Source organism: Megalops cyprinoides, chromosome 1 (assembly GCF_013368585.1).
Source record: "Megalops cyprinoides isolate fMegCyp1 chromosome 1, fMegCyp1.pri, whole genome shotgun sequence".
In the NCBI taxonomy this organism is placed as follows: Eukaryota; Metazoa; Chordata; class Actinopteri; order Elopiformes; family Megalopidae; genus Megalops; species Megalops cyprinoides.
The window spans coordinates 5,166,479-5,185,044 of NC_050583.1; the positions used below are offsets into that span (position 1 = coordinate 5,166,479).

Here is an 18,566-nt window from a genome sequence, read left to right on the forward strand (position 1 = left end):
TTGGTCTAATTCTGGCCTGAATCCATTTTTAGGTGTTATCCTATATGGCTGGATACTTGTCACAAAACTCTGCATGCAGAGAGAGGTTCTATGGGATCATTGTGCAATTTATCAAAATCTTTCCATGGTAATGGGCCTTGTACTTCACTGCCACATATCGCAGTTCGTTTAATAACTGTGTTGAATATGTTGAGCCAAATCATGTCTAACAATGGCATATCTATTCTGAAATATTTCGTCAACGGTGTAAAATCCCCTGCATTTTTTCTTCATTACAGGCCAGGCTGGCCTTCTCTGTTGAGCTCATCTTCAGCCTTTGATACACACACATTTATTTTTTTATTTCTTGCTTCTGAAGCAAAATCTGGATTGATTTGCCTGAGATCCAGAGCTTTCCTATAAAACCTAGACTTAGACTGTTTTATCTTTGCTCTTACTCTCCATCACCTTCTCTCTGAAGGATTCAGAGGATACAGACTGGCTTTCTCAGCAAGATGCAAATCCACCCAAGACCAAGCCTCCCTCCACTCCCCTGTTTTAGAATAAAGCAAAAGAAATACATAAACTGGATAAAAAAGACTAAAATGGAGGGATTGAGTGATTTGCCTCATGCTAAACTATCGTTTAGAGTCTGACAGACAATCTACTTTTGGATAATTTTGCCTGATTTTGTATTGATATTTTGTGCATTCCCCAAAATCTGTTGGGAGCCTTCTTTATGTTTAATATATGTTTGTTGCTTTAAAACTATGTGGTTGTCTCAGGTGACCGCACTACCCCACCTTAACAAGACAGATCACAGACAGATACCTCAAACAGATATTTCAAAGATTTGCATGAGCTCTCTCTTTCTCTCTCTTTCTCTCTCTCTCTCTCTCTCTCTCTCTCTCTCACTATCTCTCCCTTTTAATTAAAATTTTTAATTTAAGTTATACTGAACCCCATGGCAGGGTTAGAAAATGGGTACATGTTTCAATACCAACAAGTCTCTTCAGTCCTCTCGACCCCACCCCCACCTCCCCTGTCCCCACCCCCACCTCCCCTGTCCCCACCCACTCTCTCAACAAGGCCCCTCCCTCCTCCCTCCCTGTCCATGCTGAGTAAATGTTGAAGCAAGAGTGGAGCTCAGTGAGAGAGAGAGAGAGAGAGAGAGAGAGAGGGACAGACAGACAGAGAGAAAGACACAGGAAGAAAAAGAAAGACAAAGAGACCGGTAGAGAGACAGAGAGCAAGACAGAGGGACTGGGAGAAAGAGAGAGAGAGAAACAAGGATTGTCAGAGAGAGAGAGAGAGAGCAAGACAGTGAGTGCGAGAGGGTGAGAGTGCTGCGTTATATGCGTCCAGGCAAACCGCGTGCGTCAGCCTCAGAAAGCCCCAGCTCCCCTTTCAACCACGCCGGTGACCTCACTCTGCCTCAACGGACCCACGGGAGCTGAGATCGCTCCTGTTCTCTCTTCTCCGTCAACAGCTTTTTTGGCACAGAGGGGGGGGGGGAAGAAACAAGAAGCAATCGGATTTATTGGACTGATTTTTTTCCCTGTTTTTCCCCATTTTTGCTCTTTACACCATCAGCGTGTTAATTTACGAGAGACAGACCGACCCGGACTGATCCTAAATTGTGGATTTCCAGTTGGAAACGGAGCAGGGAAGGTGTACCAGCTGACACACTCTATCAGTCTGTGTGTGTTTGTGTGGAGTTTACTCTCCCTCTGAAATGGGACCCAAACTGCACCCTCTCATTCTGGGTGAGTCAGACTCATAACAATTCAATTCAATTCAAACCGGCTTTATTAGCATGGCAAAGGTTCTGTTGTTACAGCGCTTGAACACAATACAAATTGACTGAGAAATGGGTATTATAACTGTAACTGAGTGCTGTTTTTAAACAGAAGTGTGTATTACTGAAGATAAAAAAGTGTGTCAGAGTTACTGTTACTGTCCTCTGGTCAGTCCCTTTGACATACATTGAGTTACTGAGCAGCCATCTGCTCACATAGTTACCCAGGACGACTGCGAGTTTGACTGTGTGTGGAAATTTTGTCAGATTTGTGCTATGTTTGGGAAATATTCGTTTCTTAACTCGCTATATTCATCACACTTGAAACATAGGTGCAGCTCTGTGTCATAATCAGGATACTGACACAGATTGTTCCTTACACTGGTGCTGTTTCTATGGAAATGGGTGTGTGCGTGTGTAAATAAATACAAAAACACAAACTTCCTGCTGCTGTGGCTTACAGCACGCCACACCAACGGCTGATTTTTAACAATAATGAAGTTGCGTTCAATGGTGTCTTTCACAACATCACCACTGTCCTTAGGCAATTTTCTCCCCTCTTGGGTCATGATGCGGTACAGTTTGACAATTGCCGCGTCACTTGCGAAGCCGTAATCTCATTTTGGCCAGACCACCGTGAGGTTCTTTTTGACCGACCCAGTAACCCACCTTAGGGTCACAGGAGCTGTTAGGTTCTGGTAAAGGCCCACAGTGCTACCCCCCACCGTGGCTGTTGTGAATTGTTGCGGGTGAGCTCAGGTTTTGGTTAAAGTCGTTGTGTGTGAGTTCTCTGTGGGGATGTGCGTGGATACTGCTTACAAGCATCACGTTTTCATGTGTTTAGGCGAACTGCACTGTGCTGTTCATTCACACACTTCAAATGTGTCCCTCTGTCATTCATGAGTGATACACCCATATCCACTAGGTGGCAGTGTAAAGCATTCAGCAGAATAGATACAGAATGATCTAACAAGACCTAAAATGTCATGTAAAACAGATGGATCTTCCTAAATAATACAACATGTCACAGTTGTGCAGAACATCCTACAAATTATCACTTCAACATTTTAATTATTTATTTTGCTTTTCAATCGCTAGCTGTATTTCAGATTTTACTCCCATTTTTCTCACTAAGAAGTTACTGGTGTTGCCAAAGTGAAAAACAAACCTCTGAAAACAGAGGTTTCCCCTTGGGGAAAAAAATCGACACAGTATTAGGCACTGCCACCCAACGGACCACATGGAATTGCATCTGGAGTTTGTGTTCAGTGGAGAAATCTGAGTGGTGCGTACTTGTGTGCGCACTGGGCTGGCTTTGTGTCGCTTTGTCACGGCGCATTTGCGCTAGCTTTTGCAGCTAGTGCAGTACATGCAAGCGCCCAGGGTTGTGTTCCTGCAGTACCGCTCTGGCAGGGTTAAAACTGCACTTACCTCCCCAGCTGCCGCTGTGCCGCTGTGTTTGGGGCAATGTTTTCCTGTCCGGCCCACAACCCTCACACGTGCCCATCGTGTACTGAGCAGGCATTAGCTGACTGATCTATGTGTGTGTGCGCTCGTGTGTGTGTGTGTGTGTGTGTGTGTGTGTATGTCTATGAGAAAGTGTGCATGAGCAAGAGATAGTGTGAGTGTTTGTGTGTTTGTGAGTACACATGTTCTAACGTTGACTTTGTGGTACTGTACAATTTACACCACATTAGTATGGAATGAGAGGGAGGCGGTCATGCGGTCATGCAGTCATGCAGTCATACGGTCATACAGTCATGTGGTCACAGAGCGGTCAGTATCAGATCACCCAGTAATTATAATGCGGCCCTCCCTGAGATCTGTGATTGATTGGACCTACAGACATCTAGAGGTGCCTGTTTGATATTGAACACCATGAAACACCATTACTTGGAATGCCAATTTGTTTTGTTTTTCCTCTTGTGAACTGTTCATTTCAGGGAAACAGAAAGACAAGAGTCAAATTCATTGTGAAAATCTTTGAAAGGAATGTCAGTCGTGCGAATGTTGTGTGAATGACCACATTGAGGCTGAAATGAACAGGCTGGGGAATCCTGAGGAAAAGCAGACAGCTGAAAAGAAAGAGCCTGTGTTTGTGGTCCACAGACACTGAGCTAAATCTGACACATCCCTACCATGATCTCATCCTATCACACTGATACACACTCACACACAGACACACGTATACACACAGATACACACACAAGCACGCACACACGCACGCGCACACACGCCCGCAAACACATACACACACAGACACACACACACACACACACACACACACACAGACAGACACACACACACACATTTACACCAACTCTCCTTTTATTGAGACACCTGCTGAATTTTCCCCTACATTGTCAGAGAAGAAAAACCACATTCATTTCACAGATTTATGTAATCTGGCTCCCACAGTCTGCTGACGTATTCCTTGTCTTCACTTCGCAGCCAGAATCTTTAAATCCAGGGTGCCAAAACAAACACTAAGAGTGGTTTGAGAATGGTATGAGACCCATCCATTATCAAACACCCAGACAGCATAGGACACTTCCATTATCAAACACCCAGGCAGCATGAGATATATAATTTCAAATTATATAGACCATCTTCGGGTGACTCCATCGCTCACCTTGGGTGAAAAAAAAAAAGTGTTAATGTAGATTATTTCTAGATTCCTTTGCTGATTCATTTAACAATGCCCACGTTAACGAAAGGACACAGGGAAATGCACACCAAGATGTGATTTATAAACAGACTAAAACAAGAGCAGTCAATATAATTCCATGGGAGAAACATGCTGTTATTAATGCTTTCCTGATTGGTGTAAAGCGGGCTGGTGTTATAAGGCAGAAAATTTTGGGATTGGGGTACAAAATCTAATGTGAACCAGTGAGGCATTTTAACAATGTAAACCACAGGAGCCACATGTTAGGTCAGCTGTGATCACAGAAATGACTTCTCTTGAATAAAATCAGCAGAGATTATTCTGATCCAAATGTTAACTGTCATTCTTTTTTTTGTAATTGTACATTTTACCAGTGTAGCATTGCACATTAAGCAGGCCATCTCCCAACTCCACCTCTCAGTTAGTGAAATGTCTATACTGTGGTGTAAAGGGAATGTGTTAAATGTATGTGGGTTTTTTTTTCCCCAGAGATAAAAAGCTGTACACACAGATAAATATCTGCTCTTGCTTTACGTCTTTCTGTGTTCAGTTAGCATGTAGGGCAGGAGGATCTTTATCGAGTTTCTTTTAGGTAATTGCTGCAGGAGTTATTTCATCGTTCTCTGAGTTTTTTCCCCAAAGTTCTCCCAGGTGCTTGGCCAAGTATTCTGTGTCAGACTATATCTCAGCAACGCTCCTCAGATAAAAACCTATCTTCTGTTTCAGTTCTCAGCAAAAGACGATAGTTCTGTTCTCTGAACACCTCTTGTGGTCTTGTGCTCCAGGATGTGTCTGAGAGTATGATACTACATTACATATTTGCTTCAGAAATACATTTTTTTTCTTTTTACAATTTGTAATCATTAGTATTTTTATTTTAACAGACAATTTTTTCGGTCTGTGAGACCATCGGTCATAACTTTGTCTAAACTGTACTTGCAAGTATTTACAATTGAGAACTTCCTCACAACAATCAAAACCAATCATCAGAATTCCTGGTAACGTGTGCATGACTGCCAGGCAGATAACAGATTATCCAGCTGTCTACACTGATAACGCATTAGTACACGGAACCAATGTGAGGACCGTCGCTGTTAAAAGTTATGCTCAGCTGGATATAATAATAAACAAACCCAGAGGACTTGTTGAAACTACAATACCAGTCAAAAGCGTAGACACACGTGATTAAGATTATATTTACATTACATTACTTTTGTAAGTCGCTTTGGATAAAAGCGTCTGCTAAATAAATAAATGTAAATGTAAATGTAAATTTATTCCTCTGCCAGACACTTTTATCCAAAGCGACTTACAAGTGGGGCAGAGTACAACACAACCAAATAGACATATAAAGAATCAACGGCATTAGAAGTGCTGCATGACCAAGTTTCAATAGTTGTCCAGACAAGGTACAAGCTAGCTGGTGGAAATACAAGTGCGTGAAACTATGTATTTGAAATTTTTAAGGGAAACAAAGTTTAAGACATAAGAATTTGCTTCAGGTGGTAGTGTTTCAGGTGTTCACTTGAGCACAGAAGAGCTGTGTCTTCAGATGTTAACCTGAGCGACTCAGCAGAAGTTCACTCCAGTAACGAGGGACAATGGCAGAGAAAGTTCTGGACAACGATTTCGTGCCGCGAACTGACAGGACCACCAGAAGCCGTTCGGTAACTCCGTAGTGGTCGGGAGGGAACGTAGGTTTGTAGTAGTGAGTTCATGTAGGTAGGTGCAGTTTTGTTGGTTGTTCTGAACGCCTTGAACGTCATGCGTGCAGCTACAGGGAGCCAGTGGAGCGAGACAAAGAGAGGTGTAACGTGGGCCCTCTTCGGCTGACTGAAAACCAGACACGCCGTCGCATTCCTTATCAGCTGTAGAGGCTTAATGGTGCATGCAGGTATACCAGCCAAGAGAGCAAGATAATGGGAAACATGCATTCAAAAACATTTAATCTAAATACTTATGCTTAAATGCTTTAAAGTTTTTCCTTACACACATATAAATAGTGATTTTGATGCCTATGTATGAATTTCTTCTTTCAAAAAAAAAGCATTTTGTGGCTACTTTGAATAATCTAAAATACTTTATTTGTTTAACACTTTTTTGGTTACTGCATGATTCTGTTTGTGTTTTGGTAGTTTTGATGTCTTTACTATTACGCCAAAATTGTCAAGACTGCGGCTCCTTAGCCGGGTTTGTTTTTGTTTTTGTTTTCCCTGTCCATGTGCTTTTGTTTTTCCCTGTGTTCCAGCCCTGCCCTGCTCTCCGCCCTGTCTCTGCCCACCTGGTCACCTGACTGGCTCCACCTGCCTACCTGCACACCTGAACCCCATCTTGTCATCTGCCTTGCCCTATATATTCCCTGTTTGTTTCATGTCTCGTTGCTAGTTCGTCTCAGTTTTTCCAGTTGCGCTACAAGCTGTTTGTGCCTGCCTGCCTGTTTTTCTTTTCTTTTCTTTTCTTTTCTTTTCTTTTCTTTTCTTGACTTTGGATCTGTTTTTGGTTTTGTTTGCTGTGCTCTTCTGGAATGTGACTTCGCCTGTTTTTGACCCTGATTCCAGGACTGCGTTTTTGGCCTGATTAAACTACCTTGTGTATCCTGCCTCCCTGTCTGCGCCTGAGTCCCTGCCTGAGCCCTGACAAAAATGTGGAAAATAGTAAAAACAAAGACAAACCCTTCTATGAGTGGGTGTGTCCAAACTTTTGACTGGTACTGTATATGAATGACAAATTCCGGATAACGTGAGGTTGGTTAGCTGACTGCGCACGTTACTACAAACTCTGTCATTTGGTTTAGAGTCCGCCACACCGCGTGGCGTGTCATATAAGCAATTTTATGAATAGTCTACTCTACAACATCAGTCAATTGGTAAAACAGTAGCTGAATGGGGACGCAGGATCGCAGGGAATTTCATCACTGCGTTCTCGTGGGCTTTACTCCGGTCCAGCACCTTGCCAGCTTGCTGTGAACAGGCAGAGAGCGTGCGCTCAGCTATATTTCTCGGTCGTTTGCTGGCATGTTAATGATAGAGTGGTAAGAATCTCGAAACACTTTATAAACTATTAAATGGCTTATTTTTAAATGTATCCTATAAGTGGGGTTAACAGTTACACAATCCCAGTTGTCTCGTTCGGCGGAAAGAGAGGGATACTAGCCCCGACCTTACCTGCTGTTGCCGACGTGGTGAAAAAAACGCAAATTACAGTGTTTTTCTACATATTATCGAGCAGCAGGATACAGCAGGATACTTACAAAAGTGCGTCGGATTAAATGGCTTTCTCAGGGATACAACAGCAGTGGCCTTTCCAGGAACTGAACTAGCAACTTCTGGGATACCAGTTAGTCATATTAGTCTTTTTAGGGTAGACCTGTGGCAAGTTTTGAACTGAAACTCTCGCCATCTGCACAGCACACCAAACGAGAGAGAGCCGATGATCAGCTCACCAAGCTAAAGACCAAGGTAACCGATTAAGGACCCGCTCTTGCTGTCGCGCCAGTGGGGGTGACGTCACGGTCTTCCGCAGACGGACGTGTGGTCACTTATAAGAACATAAGAACATATGATGACAGAACAGGCCATTCGGCCCAACTAAGCTCGCCATTTCTTAATTAAAGAGTATCCAAAACTCCACACTCACGCTTCTGAACTGTGCCGCAGATAGATTTTAGATTTTTTTTTTTCCATTTGCATTTACAGTTGACACCATACAGGCTGGAGGGGAGGTCCCTGGATGTGGCCAGCAGTTCGTTTCATGGGCATGTCCTGCAGTTAACTGGAAACTCTGCTTTCACATAAAAGTCCATGAAAAAATAAAAGCATACTGAGACAAAAAAAAAAATGGATTGGTTTAAAAGTGGAGTGGAAAAATCTGTGATGGGAGATGTGAAACTGGAGAGTGAACAGGGAGCTGAGACTGTTGGCAGTCTGAAGCCTTGCAGCTTCTTTGCTGACTGCTGCAACCGCACTCACATAACCCCAAGAGAATTAGAAGGGGTTTTCTTTAGACAGCTGGATACTGTGTGTGTGCGTGTGTGTGCGTGTGCGTGTCTGTGTGTGTACGTGCGTGTCTGTGTGTGTGTGTGTGTGTGTCTGTGTGTGTGTGCGTGTGTGTGTGTGTGTGCGTGCGTGTGTGTGTGTCTGTGTCTGTGTGTGTGTGTGTGTGTGTGTGTGTGTGTGTCTGTCTGTATGTGTGCGTGTCTGTGTGTGTGTGTGTGTGTGTGTGTCTGTGTGTGTGCGTGCGTGTCTGTGTGTGTGTGCGTGTGTCTGTGTGTGTGCATGCGTGTCTGTGTCTGTGTGTGTGTGTCTGTGTGTGTGTGTGTGTGTGTGTGTGCGTGTGTGTGTGTGTGTGTGTCTGTCTGTGTGTGTGTGTGTGTCTGTGTGCGTGGTTGTGTGCATGTGCAGTGTGAGTGAGTGCGAGTGTGTGAGTAAAAGAGAGTGTGTAGTATGAGCATGTGTGAGAGAGAAAGAGAGAGAGACAGAGAGCTTGCTGACTAAAGAATAACCACAGTACTCTGGCGTTGTTGCCTGGCCCCAAAGCCTGACTCTGACAGTTGCCGGCTCCACAGTGAGCCAACCTCGAGCTCATGGGCCAGAACGCAGCCTTAGGGGTATCGGCGGCCCCTCGACCTCAAGTTTCTCCACATGTTTGCCTAGTTTAGCCCACAGTTTCATCATGTGTGATCCATGGGGTATGATATGACTCGAGCAGAAGAGGGGACCCCCCCCACCCCACAATTCTTCTTTCTGCGGTAGCGAAAGGGCCCAGCCAATCTGAACGACCCCTGCTGGACAAATTGAGTCACTGCAGCGACATCTCCCCACGCCGCAGATGCTGCTGCACTCTCTGTGCTGAAAGTCCCCCTTTCCCTACTGGCTGCGTTTTAAAACGTTCGTGGTCTTATTTTAGCCCGTTATTTAAGTGAACTCCAGACGGTGAGCAAGCAGAGGCAGACTTATTTAGTTTGTTATTTCAGTGAACTCAAGAGGACGAATTCGAAAGCAGAAGAAGACTTATTTACATCGCTGCGTATGTCAGCTTCCTCTCTTTGTACCCCGCTGTTCTGTGTCCAGTCATTACCCAACTGCTGTGCAGTGCATGTCACAATACTGAATATTTACACTGTACATCCTGCGGATATTATTCTGTGTGCATATATCGATTCAGTATTTAGACCTGGTGACTTGAATTAGTCCTATATTTATCCGGCCTATTTTGTAAAAATAACAGCCTGTTTCTGGACTGTGTTCAGGAATGTAGCTCCTGCTTATTATGTTGTGTCGATGGGAAACTAGGGTTGAATCCCCAACCATCCGGTTTATGATGGGGTTTCCAGGAATACATGCTGTTATGTTAGCGGGAATTATCTGTATAGCCTTATTCCACATGCTGAAGCTCTCAGATATACATCTCATACATGAACAGACACACTAAGAAACGTATACATTTCTCACAATCTATTGCACACACATACTGTGCACACCTCAGACATTACAAACATACACTAAAATTCTTTACGATATATTAGTTTACCTTGATGAAATTTCAGCATGCAAAGGATTGTGGGTGTGTTTCTTAAATTACGGACATGAAACTTAAAACATGAAACTCACCAAAAAAAGAGACTCGGTGTAGGCTCTACACTTCAAATTGTTTTACGCAGAAGGAGTCTGAACCGGTTCTTTGTTTTTCCAGAGCTGGCCACTGGACTGAGACTGACCTCCTTATTCTCCCTCTGCAGGTCTACTACTCACCCTGCTGGGGAAAACCATGAGCCAATGTTCAATGGGGTATGAAAAAAACCAAACTTGCATTGGTATGTTTTTCAATTCTCCTTTTTTTTGGAATGTCCAATGCTTTCCCCCCATTTTCTTCTATGAGAGAGAAGCTGCTCATCATAACAACCCCTGCTAATCTGGTAGCATGCACCGCAAATGCGTGCCCATCTCCCAAACATGTGGTGCCAAGCACCGCCTCTTTTCACACCACAGTCCCCATGCCGAGCCTGCCCTGACAATGAGGTGGAGGAAGACGCCTCACACGCAGCTTCATTCAGAGTTGTGGTGCTGGGCTGACCAGAGGGGGTTGCTGGTGTGCGATGAGGTGGACAAACCCTGGCCAACCCATCCATTCCTATCCCTGGCAGAGCAAAGCCAGCTTGTTCCACGGCTGTGGGCTCCCGTTCATTAAAGGCCGATGATGCATCCAGAATCAAAGCCAGGCTGCAGAGCTCAGCTTGCATTCAAAGTGAACGCCTTGACTATTGCGCTACTCTGGAGCCTGTTTAACTCTCTTCTTATGCGTCTTTCTGTTCTGGAACACATGATAAGATGTGGAGGAAAGCAGAGTGTCAGTGTGTCTCTGTCAGAGTGTGTCTGTGAGTCAGTGTGCCTCTGTCAGAGTGTGTATGTGAGTCAGTGTGTCTGTCAGAGTGTGTCTGTGAGTCAGTGTGTCTGTCAGAGTGTGTCTGTGAGTCAGTGTGTTTCTGTCAGAGTGTGTCTGTGAGTCAGTGTTTCTGTCAGAGTGTGTCTGTGAGTCAGTGTGTCTCTGTCAGTGTGTCTGTGAGTCAGTGTGTCTCTGTCAGAGTGTCTGTGAGTCAGTGTGTCTCTGTCAGAGTATGTCTGTGAGTCATTGTCTCTGTCAGAGTGTGTCTGTGAGTCAATGTGTCTTTCAGAGTGTGTCTGTGAGTCATTGTCTCTGTCAGAGTGTGTCTGTGAGTCAGCGTGTCTCTGTCAGAGTGTGTCTGTGAGTCAGTGTGTCTCTGTCAGAGTGTGTCTGTGAGTCAGTGTCTCTGTCAGAGTGTGTCTGTGAGTCAGTGTGTCTCTGTCAGAGCGTGTCTGTGAGTCAGTGTGTCTGTCAGAGTGTGTCTGTGAGTCATTGTCTCTGTCAGAGTGTGTCTGTGAGTCAGAGTGTGTCTGTGAGTCATTGTCTATGTCAGAGTGTGTCTGTGTGTCTGTGAGTCAGTGTGTTTCTGTCAGAGTGTGTCTGTGAGTCATTGTCTCTGTCAGAGTGTGTCTGTGAGTCAGGGTCTCTGTCAGAGTGTGTCTGTGAGTCAGAGTGTGTCTGTGAGTCATTGTCTCTGTCAGAGTGTGTCTGTGAGTCAGTGTGTCTCTGTCAGAGCGTGTCTGTGAGTCAGTGTGTCTGTCAGAGTGTGTCTGTGAGTCATTGTCTCTGTCAGAGTGTGTCTGTGAGTCAGAGTGTGTCTGTGAGTCATTGTCTATGTCAGAGTGTGTCTGTGAGTCAGAGTGTGTCTGTGAGTCATTGTCTCTGTCAGAGTGTGTCTGTGAGTCAGTGTGTCTCTGTCAGAGTGTGTCTGTGAGTCAGAGTGTGTCTCTGAGTCATTGTCTCTGTCAGAGTGTGTCTGTGAGTCAGTGTGTCTCTGTCAGAGTGTGTCTGTGAGTCAGCGTGTCTCTGTGAGATCAGTGTGTAGCGAGACAGAATGTCAGCATCTCTTCTGCCTTCTGTCCACAGATATTGATGAGTGCAAAGCTCCTGTGTGTGGCAAGAATGCAATCTGCTTCAATACCATTGGCAGTTACTACTGCCAGTGTGTTCCTGGGTTTAGAGCCCCCACCATCAACTTCACAGCATTTACAGGGCAATGTGAAGGTAAGAGCACAATAATGCACACATCAAAGTGTGAATCTCCCATACAGGCCCAGTTCTACTTCCATATGGAGGCTGAGCTGCACTCTAATACTAAAATGTATAAAGGTGAGCTACTGTAAAGGTATGCTGCAAGTCCTTTAGCCCAGCGTTTTTGTTGGATATTCATGAAAAATTGAGAAACCTGTGAATGTCCTGTGGATGGAGGGTCAGAATTAAGTTATAATTAAGTAATTGATCAATCCTTCCAAATCTAGAGGCACATCTTAATTTGTGCATTCCATTTAAATGCAATGACCCATGACACATGACCTGCACAACTGGCACACCTGAGGTGAGATCATGTGACTGGCACGTGGTCATGTCAGATGGTGGGCTTAGGCATGCCCCCCCATCCCCCCTCTACCAAACCATCCCTCAAGGAGGACTATAAAAGGAAACTCATCTGAACTCAATGGGGTCATTAAACCGAAAATGAACTCCAGGAGGGGAGACTCACAGTATTCAGTATTGCAGTGTTGGTCCCTCAGCCTGTTCCAGAAAGGGCAGGCTGAAACACAGCTGTGCTCCGGGTCACGCTTTTCTCTCTCTGGCAGATGTGAACGAGTGCCAGGGGAAGAGTGATTTCTGTGGCCCCAACGCCAAGTGCAAGAACACAATCGGGTCCCACACCTGCTCCTGCCTTGAGGGTTACGTCTCAAGCAACGGAGAGAAATATTTTGATGGCACCACAGGAGTGATGTGCAAAGGTTAAATTCTGCTTTTTATGATTGTATTCTGCCATGACTGTGAAGAGGATTCTCTTTTACTTATAAGAAGGGACTGTAAAAAAAAACATAGACGTAGAATGGATGCTGGAATCTGAGTGATTGACAGGTAGGAGAGCAACTGACAAAGCTTATAAGAGAGTGACAGAAGCAGAAAACCGGACAGACAGGTGTCATGAGCGACTGACAGCTTTGGGAGAGTGACTCACCGACATGAAGGTTGATTGGCAGCTGTGAGACGAGTGACTGACAGATAGTGCTGAGGGATTACCAGCTGCAGGAGAGTGGCTGACGGGAAAGCTTGTTTCTCCTCTGCAGATGAGGATGAGTGTAGTAGACACCCTCCGGTCTGTGGCAGGAATGGAACCTGCTCAAACTCGCCAGGTACATACACCTGCTCCTGTGATGCAGGGTTCAGTAACTCTGGACACAGCAAGGCCCCCTGCTCAGGTAACTTGTGAAGGGGACAAATTGGAGTCTGTCCTGAAGCATGTCTATTCTCCTCTGGGACTTTGGGAAGCCTGTTCGTACTCGTTTGGGTCTTAATGAAGCACATTCGTACTCTTCTGGGACTTAAACTTCATTTTCCTTTGGGACTTAATTAAACATCTCTGTTCTCACTGGGTTTAATGAAATGTGTTCATACTCTCTTATGTCTTACTGAAGCATTTCTATTCTATCTTGTGTCTTAATGAAGCATTTCCATTCTCTCTGGGTCTTAATGAAGCATTTCCATTCTATCTTGTGTCCTAATGAAGCATTTCCATTCTTTCTGGGTGTTAATGAAGCATGTTTATTCTCTCTGGGTCTCATGGAATTATGCTGATTCCCCCTGGGTATTAATGATGCTTATTAACCCTCCCTCAGTCTTAGTTAACTACATTTCTCTCTGGGTCTTCTTCACTCTCCCCCTGGTCTTAGTGAAGCATGTTCATCCTTCCTTCTTCTTAATGAAGAATTCCCCTCCGGTCTTTTTCCCAGGGGTCCTTCAGCATCAGGCTGGAAAACTGAATGAGGGATGAAATCCTTAACTGACAGATTTTAAGAGCCTGTGAATGCAGTTGCATAGTAATAGAGACCTCTCCTGTTGTCTCTACCCATCTCTCTCTCTTTCACCCTTGTAGATATAAACGAATGTGCGATTGACGAAATGATCTGTGGAAAAGGGGGGTCCTGTAACAATACCCACGGCGGCTACGTGTGTATGTGCAACACTGGATACAGTAACTATGGCAAAGCCTCAGCACAATGCGTAGGTGAGTGCAAGTCTGAAGACGAAATGTCCCAGCCCCTTCAAGCGGGGTCTCTACCTCTGTTTATATAGTTTCTATATAGCACTGTAGCCTTCTCATGTAGGACTCTGCTACTGGTACTGCAGTCTCTGTACACTGCTGCCTCACATACTGTAGAGTCCTATGTAGTGTCCAAGCTTTCCCTTGTATGAATCTCTACCTCACAGACTCCAGATGCAAGTTTCTCTGGGGAAGCAAAGCAAACTTGAACAAATTGCTTGCATGACACAAGTGGCTAAGAGAAAAACTACTCTACTAACTGTTGTCTGTCGTCTGGATTTTCTTTCCTTCCAACAGAGCTAAACTGTGACAAGTACAACCCCTCAAACAAATCTGAGGAGGTGGGTACCCCATTTTTGTACCAGTCGTCACACCAGTCACTTTGAACCCATCCTCATGTAACAGATGAGCTGAACTCTCCAGCTCTCCAGCTCCAGCTTGCATTTTCTTTATCTCTCTTTTACTCTTTCTTTCTCAGGTGTTCCCAGGCCTTACAGATCTCTTGTCACTGATGAGAGACAACTGCAGGGAGCTGAATGGGAACAAATCTCCTGGGCAGCCGAACGGAGAGATGGTGTTAGAGGTAACACTATGAGACAAAATCCCAGCACTATGACACCTGTTACCGTAGAACCCCAGAGACCGGTGATGTCATACCACAGAGACCAACAGCACCATAGTACCAGCCAAGCTATGTCATCACAGAATCATAGTAACTCATAGAACCCCGTAGACACGTCACCACAGAACTTTCCTGACCCACAGTACCGTAGAACCAACCAAAGCATGACACTATAGACCATGAGTAAGCCATGACACCAGAGAACACTACCAAGCATTGTACTACACTACAGAACACACAGAACACCTTTGTCCCCCCCCCCCCCCCCCCCCCCCACATACACACGCACACACACACACACACACACACACACACACACGCACACACACGCACACACACACATACACGCACACACACACACACACACACACACATGGGTGCAAGTACAGGAGAACGCACGTGTATCTTTTTTTCTTTAAATCCCCCTCTTCCTCTTCCTGCCTTTCACTCTTCATCAACCTCAAAGAAACTCTTAACCAAGTTGGATGACCTCCTGTCCGGTATGCCTGTGGAGAGTAGTGGCAAAGTGACGGCACTGCTCACCACAGTGGAGAATGCCATCAGGCTGATTGGACCGCAGATGAAGCAGCCCCAAACCAGAATGAGCACCATGCACACAGGTACAACCACACTGACCGCACAAGCGTGACCGCGCTGAACACACACTGGATTGCTCTGGATAAGAGTGGCTGCTAAATGCCAATGATGCAATATAATATAATAATAGAACTGAGCATAGAACTACAGGTTTGAATTCAGACTGGAATCTAACAACCTCAATGAATTTCCAGATGTATAAATGGATAATATTGTATTATTGTATACTATAGAGCTGTATATATATATATATATATATATATATATATATATATATATATATATATATATATATATATAGACACACACACTGAGATACTATATACTATACAGCTATATACATATACACTGTATATAGCTGCATCTCCCTTAAGCCTTGTTCTTCTCAAGGGTATTTGGAAAAATTGCACGTTTCGAACATGGCTTGTCCCAATTGAGACATTAAGAGTGGTTTTTTGATTGCGGTTTTTTACCGCTGGTGGCTGAATGTTGATCAGTGATGACAGTGAGGGTGCTGTCCCTGCAGAGGTGGAGCTGCTGGTGAGGAGAGGCAGAGCTCCTCCCCAGGGCGTCGTCAGCATGTCCACAGAACACGTCCAACTGGACACACACTGGGAGACCGCTGCTGGAAACGGCACCTATCCAGGTACAACTCACTTCCATGGTCTTCATCATCATCATCACCATCATCATCATCGTCGTCAATGTTATTATTGTCTTTGTCATCTTCATCATCATCATCATCATGATAATCATCATCATCACAGTCATCATTACCACCATCATCATCATCATCATCATCATCACGGTCATCATCACCACCGTTGCCATCGTCATCGTCGTTGTCATTTTCATTGTTGCCTTCGTCATCCTCATCATCACCATCATCAAAACTGATTGAACAATAATTTTAAATTATGAAATGATTCATCTCCACTTGGTGTTAAGGGAACGTTGCAGAAAAAAAAAATCTGAAGTTGTGAATATGGTCCTTATTCACTACACAATTTCACCCATTATTTGTAAGAATTGCATAATACTGAACACAATGTAATGTAATGAAAATGGAAACAGAACCTTCCAGAAACTTGACAGTGAAAGAAATATGCATGATTGACTGCATGTTTGCAGGTTTTGCAATGGCCTCCTTGGTGAGCTACAAGGAGCTGGAGAGCACCACCAACCACTCATTCCCTAGCGAAAGAGGCCAGAGCTTCCAGATCAACTCCAAAGTGGTGTCCGCTATTGTCAGCAACCCGAACACGGGACACCTGGACAAGTGTGTCAACTTCACCTTCTCCCATCTGAAGGTGATTCTCAGCTCTGTGCGTGCTCAAATCCGTCAGCTCCCGCTCGTTGGTCATCATCGCCCATCACACTCATCACGCTGTCCCCCCTGTCTCCCTCTTTAGTCCACCAACGAGTCTCACACCTGTGTGTTCTGGGACGCGGGGGTGTGGTCCACGACGGGCTGTCAGAAGGCGGAGTCTAATGAGACGCACACGGTGTGTTCCTGCACTCACCTCAGCAGCTTTGCTGTCCTGATGTCGCTGCACGAGTTTAAGGTAAGAGCTGGAACCTGACACAAAACGTATGACCTTACACTGCTGTTACACTAACACAGCCTGAACACCTTCCCTCTGTTCCAGTCATGAAATGGATTTTTAGGCTTCGTGTGTGGGGGTAACAGTGTGGTGTCGTGGTAAGGAGCAGGGCTCATAACCAAAAGGCTGGAGGTTCAAATCCCCACTGGGATGCTGTTGTACCTTTGGAAAGCTACTTAACCCACAGTCACCTCAGTATATAGCCAGCTGTTTTAAGGGATGAAATTGTAAACTGCTCCACGTTAGTTGCTCTGGCTAAATCACAATAATGTAATGCTGTTTTTTTTATCTGTGCATGAGTCACATGAAAGTGCATTCATCATTAGCAGGCCTTGTGGTTACTTCCGTAAGGGAAAAAAGACAGATGTGACCATTCATAATTACGCTACGTTATTGTCATTCATCAGAAGCACTTCTCCAGAGTGACTTACTTCAGTAACAATTATACATGTTATGTGGTTGGATATTTAAGGGAGCTGAACCAGCACCCTTTTGGTTACAACCCCTGTGCTGTACCATTCACCACATATGATATAGATTAGACAGCTGGACTCAAATGAGGAAAAATGAATCATTCGTAGTAAGCGGTACATTCAGATGATGAAAAGCAGGACAATTATCAGTTTATAATGAATATTGTCTGTATCTCTTGAGCACCACTTAGCTTTGCACAAGCTATTGATTAATATTCTTGTGTAATATAGAATTATTTGATTCTTTGCACCATTTTGCATGTGTGGTGTTCAACAATAATATATTCTAGTATGCATAAGTGTGTTTCGGTAATGCATCTGAACAGAGATGATTGAACTAGCCAGCTTCTAAAAAGTGTATACACTTGTCAAAAAAGTCAATGCTTCTCTCTCTCTCTCTCTCTCTCTCTCTCTCTCTCTCTCTCTCTCTCTCTCCCTCTTTCTCTTTCTCCCTTTCTCTCTCTCCCCCTTTCTGCCGTCTTCCTCTCTCTCCCTCTCTCTCTCTACCTGTCTATCTCTCTCTCTCTCCCTCCCCCTCCCTCTCTCCTCCCATCTCTCTCTGTTACCTTCTCTCCCTTCCTCTCTCTCTCTCTCTCCCTCCCTCTCTCCCCATCTCTCTCTCTACCCTTCTTTCTCTTTCTCCCCCTCTCTCCCTTTCTCTCCCTCCCTCTCTCTCTCTCCCTCTCTCTCCCTCCATCTCCCTCTCTCCCTCTCTCTCCCTCCCTCTCTCCCTCTCTCTCTCTTTCTCTCTCCCTTTCTCTCTCTCTCTCTCTCTCTCTCTCTCTCTCTCTCCCCCATCAGCACGACCCATTTGAGCTGCAGGTGATCACCTGGGTGGGGCTGTCTGTGTCGCTGGTCTGCCTCCTGCTCTCCATCGCCACCTTCTACTTCTGCCGCTCCATCCAGGGCACGCGTAACACCATCCACCTGCACCTCTGCATCAGCCTCTTCATCGCCGACCTCGTCTTCCTCGCCGGCATCTCCAGCACTCAAAACAAGGTTCGTGTCTCCCCTCTCTGTTCGTCCACCACGATCGGCCCGTCAGGCGTGACCGTTTCCTAGACCTTTCATAAACGAAAGGTTGCTGGTGCGAGAAGGGTACAGAGAGAGAATATGAGAGGAAAGAGAAGGCAAAGAGATATTTCATAGGACTTGGACTTGACC

The 18,566-nt window shown here is 45.0% G+C and overlaps 1 protein-coding gene across 2 annotated transcripts in view; it reads left to right on the forward strand.

Annotated features, from left to right (window-relative positions):
* The first annotated feature begins 1,248 nt into the window (after positions 1 to 1,248).
* Positions 1,249 to 18,566, forward strand: part of LOC118793867 (adhesion G protein-coupled receptor E2-like) — a 24,596-nt gene continuing 7,278 nt past the window's right edge. The window contains exons 1-13 of one of the 2 annotated variants that reach the window (XM_036551995.1): positions 1,249 to 1,745; positions 10,183 to 10,257; positions 11,913 to 12,050; positions 12,644 to 12,796; positions 13,133 to 13,264; positions 13,939 to 14,070; positions 14,404 to 14,447; positions 14,585 to 14,689; positions 15,195 to 15,348; positions 15,852 to 15,971; positions 16,457 to 16,635; positions 16,738 to 16,890; positions 18,204 to 18,401. In XM_036551995.1, coding sequence (XP_036407888.1) covers positions 1,715 to 1,745; positions 10,183 to 10,257; positions 11,913 to 12,050; positions 12,644 to 12,796; positions 13,133 to 13,264; positions 13,939 to 14,070; positions 14,404 to 14,447; positions 14,585 to 14,689; positions 15,195 to 15,348; positions 15,852 to 15,971; positions 16,457 to 16,635; positions 16,738 to 16,890; positions 18,204 to 18,401 — 1,614 coding nt within the window. In that variant the 5' untranslated portion in view covers positions 1,249 to 1,714. The remainder of the gene's footprint in view (positions 1,746 to 10,182; positions 10,258 to 11,912; positions 12,051 to 12,643; positions 12,797 to 13,132; positions 13,265 to 13,938; positions 14,071 to 14,403; positions 14,448 to 14,584; positions 14,690 to 15,194; positions 15,349 to 15,851; positions 15,972 to 16,456; positions 16,636 to 16,737; positions 16,891 to 18,203; positions 18,402 to 18,566) is intronic. The other variant, XM_036551996.1, reaches the window with a different exon arrangement.